Source organism: Eriocheir sinensis, chromosome 9, assembly GCF_024679095.1.
Source record: "Eriocheir sinensis breed Jianghai 21 chromosome 9, ASM2467909v1, whole genome shotgun sequence".
In the NCBI taxonomy this organism is placed as follows: Eukaryota; Metazoa; Arthropoda; class Malacostraca; order Decapoda; family Varunidae; genus Eriocheir; species Eriocheir sinensis.
This window is the reverse complement of record NC_066517.1, coordinates 3,939,776-3,953,847: the sequence shown is the minus strand read 5'-3', so window position 1 is coordinate 3,953,847 and position 14,072 is coordinate 3,939,776. Positions and strand designations below refer to the sequence as shown.

General features: G+C 44.6%; 1 protein-coding gene across 3 annotated transcripts in view; it reads right to left on the bottom strand.

Moving 5' to 3' along the window:
* The window catches only part of LOC126995862 (uncharacterized), an 86,649-nt gene that overhangs the window by 21,180 nt on the left and 51,397 nt on the right, over positions 1–14,072 (bottom strand). For all 3 annotated transcript variants that reach the window (XM_050855748.1, XM_050855747.1, XM_050855749.1), the window contains exons 2-6: positions 8,451–8,615; positions 7,940–8,184; positions 7,390–7,606; positions 6,023–7,021; positions 1,232–1,413 (exon numbers count right to left, since the gene is read on the bottom strand). In XM_050855748.1, the coding sequence (XP_050711705.1) occupies positions 1,232–1,413; positions 6,023–7,021; positions 7,390–7,606; positions 7,940–8,184; positions 8,451–8,579 (1,772 nt within the window). In that variant the 5' untranslated portion in view covers positions 8,580–8,615. The remainder of the gene's footprint in view (positions 1–1,231; positions 1,414–6,022; positions 7,022–7,389; positions 7,607–7,939; positions 8,185–8,450; positions 8,616–14,072) is intronic.

Genomic DNA, 14,072 nt, shown 5'->3' with positions numbered 1-14,072 from the left:
AAAGGAAGGGTGGTAAGGAAAGGACGGGAAGACATGGGTAGGAAGGGGTGGGAAGGTATGGGAAGGAAGGGATAGGAAGGTATGGGAAGGAAGGGACGGGAAGGTATGGGAAGGAAGGGATGAGAAGGTATGGGAAGGAAGGGATGGGAAGGTATGGGAAGGAAGGGATGGGAAGGTATGGGAAGGAAGGGATGGGAAGGTATGGGAAGGAAGGGATAGGAAGGTATGGGTAGGAAGGGGTGGGAAGGTATGGGAAGGAAAGGACAGGAAAGTATGGGAAGGAAGGGACGGGAAGGTATGGGAAGGAAGGGACGGGAAGGTATGGGAAGGAAGGGACGGAAAGGTATGGGAAGGTATGGGAAGGAAGGGATGGGAAGGAAGGGACAGGAAGGTATGGGAAGGAAAGGACGGGAAAGTATGGGAAGGAAGGGACAGGAAGGTATGGGAAGGAAGGGACAGGAAGGTATGGGAAGGAAGGGACGGAAAGGTATGGGAAGGAAGGGAGGGGAAGGTATGGGAAGGAAGGGACAGGAAGGTATGGGAAGGAAGGGACGGGAAGGTATGGGAAGGAAGGGACGGGAAGGTATGGGAAGGAAGGGACGGGAAGGTATGGGAAGGAAGGGATGGAAAGGTATGGGAAGGAAGGGATGGGAAGGTGTGGGAAGGAAGGGACGGGAAGGTATGGGAAGGAAGGTGTTGGTAGGGAGGGATGAGAAGGGAGGAGAGAGAGGAAGGGATGGGGAAGATGGGATAGGAAGGAAGGAAAAGAGTGAGGAACGGGAAGAGGGGATGGGAATGAATGGGAAAGAGGAAGAGATGGGAAGGAAAAGACAGGATGATGGGAGGGGAAGGAAGGGATGGGAAGGGAGGGATGTGGAGGAGGGTATAGGAAGAAAGGAATGGGAAGGAACGGATGGGAACGAAGGGAAGGAAGGAAGGAGTGAGTGAGTTAAAAAGGGTATTGTAAACTCTCTCTCCTTCTCTCTCTCTCTCTCTCTCTCTCTCTCTCTCTCTCTCTCTCTCTCTCTCTCTCTCTCTCTCTCTCTAAAACTAGGAACTTAACATATATACGCTACAAACAACCAAAACAAAACAACACAAAACAACCTAGCTGCTGAAAAAACAAGAAACCCAACATTATACAATATACCTCTACACAAAATCCACTTAAAGACGATCTAACTTCAGCACACTTCGTCTAACATCAACACACGGGCTCCTCGATCCTCACTTGTTGTCGTGGAGGTTGTTGTAGGCGGGGGTGAGGACGCCCAGCCGCAGCATCTCGTCTATGGGCGCCCCGCGGGAGGAGGAGAGCAGCTGCCGCACCCGCACCGTCGCCGCCGTCCGGGTCGCGCCGTCCGCGCTGCTCATCTTGGCCACCAGCGTCCCGAGCTCCGATGGGTCGTGGGACTGAGAGGGTAGAGGATCAGAACATAAGAGGAAGGCAACATCATAAGTTAGAGAGGATAAGAAGGTAGGTAAGTAACGAGGTAAGAGGAAAAGAACATAGGAGTCTAGTGTGGATAAGAACATAAGAGGAAAAGAACATAAGAGGTTAGAGATCACGAGAACCTAAGAGGAAAGGAACATAAGAGTCTAGTGTGGATTTGAACATAAAAGGAAAAGAACACAAGAGGTTAGAGTGGATAAAAACATAAAAGGAAAAGAACATAAGAGGTCAGAGATGACGAGACCATTAGAGGAAAGGAACATAAGAGGTTAGAGATGACGAGAACATAAGAGGAAAGGAACATAAGAGGTTGGAGATGACGAAAACATAAGAGGAAAGGAACATAAGAGGTTGGAGATGACGAAAACATACGAGGATAAGAGCATAAGAGGTTAGAGATGACGAGAACATAAGAGGAAAGGAACATAAGAGGTTGGAGATGACGAGAACATAAGAGGAAAGGAACATAAGAGGTTAGAGATGACGAGAACATAAGAGGAAAGGAACATAAGAGGTTGGAGATGACGAGAACATAAGAGGAAAGGAACATAAAAGGTTGGAGATGACGAGAACATAAGAGGAAAGGAACATAAGAGGTTGGAGATGACGAGAACATAAGAGGAAAGGAACATAAGAGGTTGGAGATGACGAGAACATAAGAGGAAAGGAACATAAGAGGTTGGAGATGACGAGAACATAAGAGGAAAGGAACATAAGAGGTTGGAGATGACGAGAACATAAGATGAAAGGAACATAAGAGGAAAGGAACATGAGAGGTTGGAGATGACGAAAACATAAGAGGAAAGGAACATAAGAGGTTGGAGATGACGAGAACATAAGAGGAAAGGAACATAAGAGGAAAGGAACATAAGAGGTTAGAGATGACGAGACATAAGAGGAAAGGAACATAAGAGGTTAGAGATGACGAGACATAAGAGGAAAGGAACATAAGAGGTTAGAGATAACGAGACATAAGAGGAAAGGAACATAAGAGGTTAGAGATGACGAGAACATAAGAGGATAATAACATAAGAGGAAAGGAACATAAGAGGAAAGGAACATAAGAGGTTGGAGATGACGAAAACATAAGAGGAAAGAAACATAAGAGGAAAGGAACATAAGAGGTTGGAGATGACGAAAACATAAGAGGAAAGGAACATAAGAGGAAAGGAACATAAGAGGTTGGAGATGACGAAAACATAAGAGGAAAGAAACATAAGAGGAAAGGAACATAAGAGGTTGGAGATGACGAGAACATAAGAGGAAAGGAACATAAGAGGTTGGAGATGACGAGAACATAAGAGGAAAGGAACATAAGAGGTTGGAGATGACGAGAACATAAGAGGAAAGGAACATAAGAGGTTGGAGATGACGAAAACATAAGAGGAAAGGAACATAAGAGGAAAGGAACATAAGAGGTTGGAGATGACGAAAACATAAGAGGAAAGGAACATAAGAGGAAAGGAACATAAGAGGTTGGAGATGACGAGAACATAAGAGGAAAGGAACATAAGAGGAAAGGAACATAAGAGGTTGGAGATGACGAAAACATAAGAGGAAAGGAACATAAGAGGAAAGGAACATAAGAGGTTGATGACGAAAACATAAGAGGAAAGGAACATAAGAGGAAAGGAACATAAGAGGTTGGAGATGACGAAAACATAAGAGGAAAGGAACATAAGAGGTTGGAGATGACGAAAACATAAGAGGAAAGGAACATAAGAGGTTGGAGATGACGAGAACATAAGAGGAAAGGAACATAAGAGGTTGGAGATGACGAAAACATAAGAGGAAAGGAACATAAGAGGTTGGAGATGACGAAAACATAAGAGGAAAGGAACATAAGAGGTTGGAGATGACGAAAACATAAGAGGAAAGGAACATAAGAGGTTAGAGATGACGAGAACATAAGAGGAAAGGAACATAAGAGGTTGGAGATGACGAGAACATAAGAGGATAAGAACATAAGAGGAAAGGAACAAAAGAGGTTAGAGATGACGAGACATAAGAGGAAAGGAACATAGGAGGTTAGAAATGACGAGAACATAAGAAAAAAGGAACATAAGAGGTTAGAGATGACGAGAACATAAGAGGAAAGGAACATAGGAGGTTAGAAATGACGAGAACATAAGAGGAAAGGAACATTAGAGGTTAAAGATGACGAGAACATAAGAGGAAAGGAACATAAGAGTTTAGATATGAAGAGAACATAAGAGGAAAGGAGCATAAGAGGTTAGAAATGACGAGAACATAAGAGGAAAGGAACATAAGAGGTTAGAAATGACGAGAACATAAGAGGAAAGGAACATAAGAGGTTAGAAATGACGAGAACATAAGAGGAAAGGAACATTAGAGATTAAAGATGACGAGAACATAAGAGGAAAGGAACATAAGAGGTTAGAAATTAATAGAACATAAGAGGAAAGGAACATAAGAGGTTAGAAATGACGAGAACATAAGAGGAAAGGAACATTAGAGGTTAAAGATGACGAGAACATAAGAGGAAAGGAACATAAGAGTTTAGAAATGACGAGAACATAAGAGGAAAGGAACACAAGAGGTTAGAAATGACGAGAACATAAGAGGAAAGGAACATAAGAGGTTAGAAATGACGAGAACATAAGAGGAAAGTAACAGAAGGCGAAGAACGTAAGAAGTTAGAGGATAAGAACATAAGAGGTTAGAGAGGATAAAAGCATAATAGGAAAGGAACATAAGAGTTTAGAGAGGATAATAACGTCAGAGGATAAAAACATAAGAGGTTAGAGAGGAAACGAGGATATTGTTGTGGTGTTAGTATTTCCGTGGGTAGTTTTACAAGGGTTGTGATCGATTGACAAGGCTTCTGTACTAATTTGAGTATGAAAATATGAGCCACATTTGATAAGGTTTTCGTGGAGGTTGTTGTGGCGTTAGTATTTCTATGGGTAGTTATATGAGGCTAGTGATAGTTAGACAAGGCCTCTGTATTACCAAGAATGTTAAAATGGGAGTCACATTTGATAAGGCATTCGTGGATAGTTTGACGTGGCCTATGTATCACTATGAATGTTAAAGGGCTCACATTTGGTAAAGCTTCCGTAGAGGTTGTGGTTATAGTATTTCCATGGGTAGTTTTATGAGGCAAGTGATAGTTTGACTAGGTCTCTGCATTACCTTGATGATACTATAGGACTGTGATTCTGTAGACGGGGAGCAGTGAATGGCGAACAAGGCAGAACTATTTCCATGGGTAGTTTTATGAGGCAAGTGATAGTTTGACAAGTTCTCTGCATTACCTTGATGATACTATAGGACTGTGATTCTTTAGACGGGGAGCAGTGAATGGCGAACAAGGGAAAACTATTGACGGTGATGCTACAATACAACCTTCACGAAAGACTTTGAAAATGTGACTCCCATCTTAACATTCTTGGTAATACAGAGGCCTTGTCTAACCATCACCAGCCTCATAAAACTACCCATAGAAATACTAACGCCACAACAACCTCCACGAAAACCTTATAAAAAAACTGAGGTGAGTCATATTTTCACATTCAAATTAGCACAGAAGTCTTGTCAATCGATCACTAGCCTTATAAAACTACCCATAGAAATACTAACGCCACAACAACCTCCACGAAAACCTTATAAAAAAAACTTAGGTGAGTCATATTTTCACATTCAAATTAGTACAGAAGCTTTGTCAATCGATCACTAGCCTTATAAAACTACCCATAAAAATACTAACGCCACAACAACCTCCACGAAAACCTTATAAAAAAGACTAAGGTGAGTCATATTTTCACATTCAAATTAGTACAGAAGCCTTGTCAATCGATCACTAGCCTTATAAAACTTCCCATAGAAATACTAACGCCACAACAACCTCCACGAAAACCTTATAAAAAAGACTAAGGTGAGTCATATTTTCACATTCAAATTAGTACAGAAGCCTTGTCAATCGATCACTAGCCTTATAAAACTGCCAGCTGGACCCATATTCTCAAAAGCTTCAACGCCTTAGTAACCTACACCTATTTCACTTAGCTCACGTAGAAGTTGTAGGGGTTTCCATGGGTGGTTTGATATCACTGGCGGTAGTTCTGTAAGATATCTACGCCATGGACAGGAAAACAATTCATGATAACCCGACGGATCTACTCTGTGGCCTTTCAAATTATCGTAAAAAGAGTCCGAAGCTTTTGAGATTATGAGAACTGAACGCTGTGAGGGGCGGACTCTGCATACTACGAACAGGAGGATCGGATCGCTTAACTGGACGGTAGTATAATAGGATTAGTGGCATCGGGTCTTTATGATGATACAAAGGGAGGATTTAAGTTTGCTGATAGTGGTTTTAAACGCGTTATGGTACACACACACACACACACACACACACACACACACACACACACATGGAGGCAGGCAGACAGATGTACGGAAAACAAACAAATTAAAAGCAAACACAGACATGCAAACACAAAGCTAAATAAAACAAATAAAAACACATATAACACACACAAAAAAAAACAGATGTACGGCAAAACACACACACACACACACACACACACGTACACATATACATACCTTGGGTCTTCTATACGAACTTAGAGAGATAGATTCGGACGCAGTTGCCACCTCCTCTTCCTCTTCTTTTTGGGGGGCTGCCGAGGAAGACGCGGGCGGGGCTGAGGATGGGGATTTGGGGGCTGAGGAAGAGGAGGGGGCAGGCTGAGTGGCTGGGGAGCGCTGAGAGGCAGGGGAGGAATTAGGTCGTGAGGATGCCTGTATTGTGGGCCTTGGGGAGGAAGTCGTAAGTGGGGAGTTTGGCTTGAGTGACTGTATGGGTGTGGGGAGGTTAGTTGGGGAGGCAGGAGAAGGGGAGGAAGGCTGGGAGACTTCTTCAGATGGGGAGATCTCTTTAGATGGGGAGGGCGGTTGACTAGCTGACGGGACTTCGGTTGGGGAAGGTTGTGTGGGTGAGGAGTCTTCTGCAGTGGGTGGGGAGGGGTCTGTAGGGGGTGGGGAGGGGTCTGTGGGGGGTGGGGAGGGGTCTGTGGGGGGTGCTTCCTCCGTGGGTGTTGTGGGCTGTGGGGAGGTTACTTGGGGAGGTTGGGGAGACTGGGGTACTGGGGAGGAGGGTTGGGAAGATGCTGGGGGAGGAGAAGAGAGTTGGGGAGGAGGGGAAGATGGAGGAGGAGGAGGAGGAGAAGATGACTGGGGAGTAGGGGAAGAATTAGGAGAAGGAGAGGAGAAAGTTTGAGGAAGAAGAGGAGGAGGAGAGGAGGGAGATTGGGGAGGGGGAGAGGCAGAGGGTCGATGAAGAGAGTAAGAACGAAGAGAAAGGGATGAACGAAGAGCAGGAGGAGGGGTATAAGGGGAACGATACTGGGGAGGAAGGGGAGTGGAGGCTCGAGGAGGAGGAAGAGGGGAGGAAGGAGGGGAGGAATGTTCTGAGGTAGGAAGAGGCGGAGGAGATGATTGCGCTGGGGTCGAAGGTTGAAGAGGGGGAGGGGGGGAGGAGGAGGAGGGTTGCTGTGGGGAGGAATGGTGGGCAGAGGGGGTGGCGGGGGGGTAGGGAGAGGGCTGAGGGAGGGGTGGAGGGAGGGAGGGAGGGAGGGAGGGAGGGAGAGGAGGAAGAAAGAAATATACTGTTAATGAGTTTCTCCGCTTCACACACACACACACACACACACACACACACACACACACACACACACACACACACACACACACATTCCTATATCACATAAACAAAATAACACACAAGATCAACTTTCCTCTGACACGTGAACATAAAACAAGAAAAATATGCAATTGTGTCTTCCAGGGAAAAAAATATGATGACGAGTAGCAGAAATTTCAAGTCGGGGTCACATAAGGAACAAATACGGGGCGACCACCTCAAGGGCGTGACCTGAACCAAGGGGGGCATGCCGAGGGGCGTGACTTACCCTGGTGGGGGCGGGCAGGGGCGCCAAGGGGTCGTGCAGGACGGGGTATGGGGGGTGGTCACCGTGGGTTATCTCCCGGGTGTTCGAATATCCCGCCTCACCGTCCCTCTCCGCCCCGTTCTGCCCCGCGCCGTGCTCCTCCTCCTCCTCCTCCTCCGGCGTGAAGCCCAGCGCCTCCCGCGTGTGGCCGATGCTGGGCAGGGGCTGGTGCGGCGTGCTGCTGGGGAGGAAACCACCTAAGTACAAACCAAGTGAATAAACATTTTCCAGAACGCTGGGTCATGCAGACAAGGCGCCCCCTGAACAATGCACGCATCACACACACACACACACACACACACACACATTCCTATATTACATAAAAAAAATACCCCACAGACCTGTATACGTCTCTTTTCCCCCCCTCCTGTACCTTCCCTCTTAATACACTTCTTATTGCTTTACCTTGGATTACAAAAAAAAGGGAGGGGGTGGCAGTGCCCGGGGTGTCACATGTTAGCGCTAGGGCGCCTCTCCCTCGGCCCAGACCACGGTACTCAGCAATACTTACGCCATGCGCGGTAGCGTGGGGGGCAGCCGCGGGTCGGGGGAAGTCATGCCCGTGAGCGGCCGGTCGTCCCACGTGATGCGGCGCAGCGGCGAGTCCGGCATCATGGACACCCTGGAGTAGGAGAGCGGCGACATGCGGGCCCCGGGGGGCGAGGTGGGCAGCACGTCGGAGGGAACCAGGGGCGGGAGTTTGATGGACGCCGTCAGGGCCTCCAGGCGGGCGCGGCGGGCACGGATGGACGCCAGCTGGGGGAGTGGGGAGGCGTGGTGGTGAGTGAGCAGAGGAAGCTGTCGGGAAGGCCGCCATTATGGTAGACACTGATTATGTTATGGAATGTGCTTTGAGGAATAACACACCACACGTCACGAGCGTCCGTCCCGGCGCTGCTCCCAGGCACCGCCAATCAATCAATCATCGGGTAAACAGCACACATTCCTCGGGGCCGGCCTGACACAGTTCCGGCCACTCCCGTCCCCACCCGGGGAGACGCGGGGCGGCGGCAGGTACTTACGTCCATGCTCCTGCTGGAGGGGCTGTCGAAGGGGCGTCGCCGAGGCAGCAGAGGCTCGGGAGAATCACGGGAGAGGCGGCGGCGGGTGCGGTGACCCACGCCGGAGGACACCATGGGCCCGTGCTCCATCTAGATGACGGCGGCGCGGCTCACCCCACCCTCGGCCTGGCCACGAGCAGGAGCAACAAATGGACGACGAAGAATACTAATGAGGAATGCAGCGTTTTAAGTATAGGGAAAAAAAATCGCTATAACTACACATTGAAGAATATAAATCTTGGCTATTCCAACAGCGAAGGCAACTTATGTGTGCTCTGGTGTGTAAATAAATCCATTACATCCAACGCACAGCATGACCGTTCAACTAAGTCAACAACCAACACACACACCAACATTAACAGCAATAACAACAACAATACTAATAGCAGCAAGAAGCCCAGGCACGCGGAAGTAATGCAACGCGGCGCCTGACTCTCGGACGCCCATCACAAGGCGTGAGTGTCCGCCTGGAGCACCGCAGCTAACGCCAACTGTTCCGGGCGGCGGCAGTAACGACCACACGGGACCCAGCGCCGCAGCGTCTGAGTGCACCGTGTGACTTAACCTTCAACCACCTTCAGCTTTCCCTCCCGTACCCCAGAGACGTGACAGCATCCCCTTAAGGCCTTGTCCCTGAGCTGTCCTGTTCTGTACCGTCCTTGCCCCAGCCCTTGTTCTATCTTCTTCCCCTTCATCTTGAGCCTTACCTCGGGGGTGTATTAACTGCACACACACACACACACACACACACACACACACACACACACACACGTGCACGGAATGAGCGCCGGCGGGTTGTCAAGTCCGACGGTTAAATGCATTCACAAGAAGGATGTGTGAGTGTGCGTGTGTGTACCTGTGTGTGTGTGTGTGTGTGTGTGTGTGTGTGTGTGTGTGTGTGTGTGTGTGTGTGTTTGCGCGTCAGTCGGTGACCCGCAAGCAATTTCCGCGAACACATCGATAACTGGGATGTATACATATCTGTGCGAATATTGCATGGCCTTAACTTTATCATTCTCTCTCTCTCTCTCTCTCTCTCTCTCTCTCTCTCTCTCTCTCTCTCTCTCTCTCTCTCTCTCTCTCTCTCTCTCTCTCTCTCTCTCAAGGTCACTTTAGTACCTCCGCCTCCCCTCCCATGCCCCTTCCTATTCCGTCCTTCCTATAACCTCATCGACACTTTCCCCCTCCCCCTCCCCCCTCCCTTCCTCACCTTCCCAGCACGCTATTATGCATCACGCGGACGTCACAGCGGCACGAGAGCGATAAATAAATGATAGACTCAATAAACGAGGTTACTCTTGGCCTCCATTTCCTTACTTGCCCGCCTGTCTACACTTACTTAACCTTCCTAACCTTACCTAACCTACCCACCCACCCAACCTACCAAGCTAACCCACCCACTAGAGATGTACCTATACCAAAATTTTGACCGATACCGATACTATGAAATTGGGGTGATATTGATGCTAATACTGATACCAATACTATGAGATTGGGCCAATATTGAGGCTACTATTGATACCGATACTACAAAATTGGCCAATACCGACACTAGAAAATTGTCCGATACCGATATAAAAAATTGGCCGATACCGATACTACAAAATTGGCCGATACCGATACTACAAAATTGGTCGATACCGATACTACTATAGATACCGATACCGATAGCAGAGTTTGTGTGTCCTCAGTCACGTGTTCAAATCGACCTCTGTCAGGAGCAGCCATGTGGTATCAATAATTACAAGCCGACCCGGAAACTTGTCACGCTGTATCATTGTCGATAACATTACGAATGTAGCTAAACGATATATCATACCAATGATGTTTTATAGCTTTATTTTTGTCCCTTTGCTGACGTAGGAGCTAACTTGAGTATTTGACATGAAGACTCGTCAAGTTTAAATCTCCGGACATGAGTAATACTCCGTAGCTGAGGTTTCAGGTTTGGAGAAATATAAGATTGGAATCAATTCAGCATGATGTAACATATCACGGTAAATCCAAACAGGTTCAGTGCTGGGAGGAATAATGATAATGACTGTGCTCCCAAATGTATTTCAAAATATTTCACACAGTTCATTGTGACCATGCAGTATGTATATATAATTTTCAGTCTCATTCATAATGGCCATTTAATAATACACTCAGGTTTAATGAGTCACCCTCACGAGTGGCAACCGTCGTATCTTTGACTCAGCAAGTACGCAGATGGCCACCACTCAAGCATGACGCGCCAAATTACCAGTGATACTGCGAGTCTCAAGACTATAAAAAATGTTATTTCTAAATCACTTGTCAGAAGAAAGTCTTATACGTGTCAAGAACTATCATTAATAAAAATAATATAAAATCTGGGAAACTTTGACTTTACGCCATCACGCAGGCAGCCCGCGGTAGACTCCACTCCCTGCAGGACGAGGCCGTGCGAGGGGCGAGGGCTGGCAGGGCCCGCACCCACCACCATCACCATGTCTCCAACACGTCCACGGCAACAGACGGTGACCAGTAATAAATGTCTGTATTACTAGGCACCGTGTACTCAATATAGTATACTAGATAATGTAGTAATACCAATAATTCATTTTTCAGCACCATAAAACATCAAATTTCTGCTTAACAAAATAACTTGCAACGAGTAATACGCGGCCTGGTAAATTTATTTTAGGCAACGGCAGTATCGGCAGTAAATCAGACGATACTGACACTTTAAAAATGGACCGAATACTGCCGATACCGATACTCATATATCGGTACACCCCTGCTGCCCACCTACCCACCACCTGACCTACCGACCTGTCTCCCCGTACCTAACCTACGCAGCTACTCACCTGTCTACCTTTACCTACCCTTACCTAACCTGCCCACCTGCCTACCTACCTAACCATACCTTACCTACCAACCTACCCACCTGTCTACCTACCTAACCTTACCTCACCTACCAACCTACCCACCTGTCTACTTACCAAACCTAGCCTGCCCACCTGTCTACTTACCAAATCTAACCTGCCCACCTGTCTACCTACCTAACCTTACCTTACCTACCAGCCTACCCACCTAACCTACCCACCTCTTACCTAACCTTACCTACCGACCTCCCCACCTTTCTACCTACATAACTTAACCTACCCACCATCTAACCTGTTTACTCTTACCTAACCTTCCCTACTGACCTACCTACATACTTAACTACTTACCTGTCTATTTTACCTTCTTGCCTACCCTTACACCCACTTACCAATCTGCTTAGTGCTTACCCATGTACCTACCATCCTGCCCCATCCCTATCTATTTACTTACCTACTTACCAATCTACTTACCTTACCTGCATACCTTCCCTTCCCTTACCTTACATACCCATCTACCTGACTTTCCTTACCTGGCTTGTCTAATGCCCTACTCTCTCTCATCGATGCAGCAAATAAAGCGAACAGAATGTTGGGCTTCATTAAAAGAAACTTTGTATTCAAGAATAAAGATGTAATACTCCCGCTCTACAACAGTTTAGTCAGACCCCACTTGGAATATGCGGTACAGTTTTGGTCTCCCCACCATGCAAAGGATATTGCTAAATTAGAAGGTGTTCAGCGTCGGGCAACAAAAATGATCCCTTCCTTGCGCAACAAATCCTACGAAGAAAGGCTTTCTACCCTTAACATGTTCTCTCTTGAGAAACGTCGCCTCCGAGGAAAACTGATCGAATGTTTTAAAATACTTAATGGTTTCACGAATGTAGACAGATCAACATTGTTTATGATCGATGACACTTTGCGCACGAGGAACAATGGCGTAAAACTCAGATGTAGACAAGTAAATTCAGACTGCACCAAATTTTTCTTCACCAACGTTATAGTGCGAGAATGGAATAAGCTTCCACCATCAGTGGTCCAGTGTTACACGATTGACTCCTTCAAAAATAAGCTCGACCGTCACTTCCTTCAACTTAATATCAACTAGAGTAGAAATGCAACGTTTTGGAGTCTTCTGATTAATGTAAAATCACTTAGGTTTAAGGACAGACCACCAAGTCTGGACCATGGGGTCTGTGTGGTCTGATTTTCTATGTAAATCAATGTAAATCTCTCTCTCTCTCTCTCTCTCTCTCTCTCTCTCTCTCTCTCTCTCTCTCTCTCTCTCTCTCTCGCTCAATGGGCGGAAATCGATGCCCAGTTGTGAAGTTTTTTGTGCGGTATAAGAGTGAGTGAAAGGGAAGCATTGATTGGCCTGAAGGGAGAATGCGATGTGTTGTGTATTTTGGTTGCATGATTTTTCCTATATTTTTTACTGGGGCGGTATTTTTTTGGTCTGTTTGTGTTGCAGGTAGTGATGGTGGTGGTGGTGGTGGTAGTGGTGATAGTGGTGGTATTAGTATAAGCATTAGTAGTTGGAGGAGGAGGAGAAAAAGAAGATGATGAGGATGATATATATATATATATATATATATATATATATATATATATATATATATATATATATATATATATATATATATATATATATATATATATATATATATATATATATATATATATATATATATATATATATATATATATATATATATATATATATATATATATATATATATATATATATATATATATATATATATATATATATATATATATATATATATATATATATATATATATATATATATATATATATATATATATATATATATATATATATATATATATATATATATATATATATATATATATATGTATGTATCGGTATCTTTGTTACTTTTGAAACCAAACTAGCGATAATCGCTACTTTTTTCCGCCTTTCAGAAAGAAACGTTGTTTCCTCCCTATTGCGCATGGTGGCCCGGGCGCCCGGTGTTGTATGAAAAAACTTCGGGGTTTGAAATATCTTCGGTGAAGAGATTTCATACTTGGATCATCAACATTAAAACACTAGGTTATTTTTTTTTATGTTAGACTCAAAAATCACTGCATGCGCATTTCACGAGACCAGCGTTTATAAACAAAAGCGCCAGCTTTTGACGGTGGGGACGCCAAATAACACAACACCGGTTCAGGCGTTTCTAGTCAAGCTCAACAGAATAGACCAGGTCTTCCCACGCGCAGAGAATGACGTCAGCAGCAGTATCATAGAGAGAGCAGGTGGAGAATAATAGGGATAACGAGAGATAGTTCATGGAATACTGAAACATTCTCTCTCTCTCTCTCTCTCTCTCTTCTCTCTCTCTCTCTGTGTGTGTGTGTGTGTGTGTGTGTATATATATATATATATATATATATATATATATATATATATATATATATATATATATATATATATATATATATATATATATATATATATATATATATATATATATATATATATATATATATATATATATATATATATATATATATATATATATATATATATATATATATATATATATATATATATATATATATATATATATATATATATATATATATATATATATATATATATATATATATATATATATATATATATATATATATATATATATATATATATATATATATATATATATAATGCGTGAGTGTATAATGAACCTTCTTATCGAAGTATTTC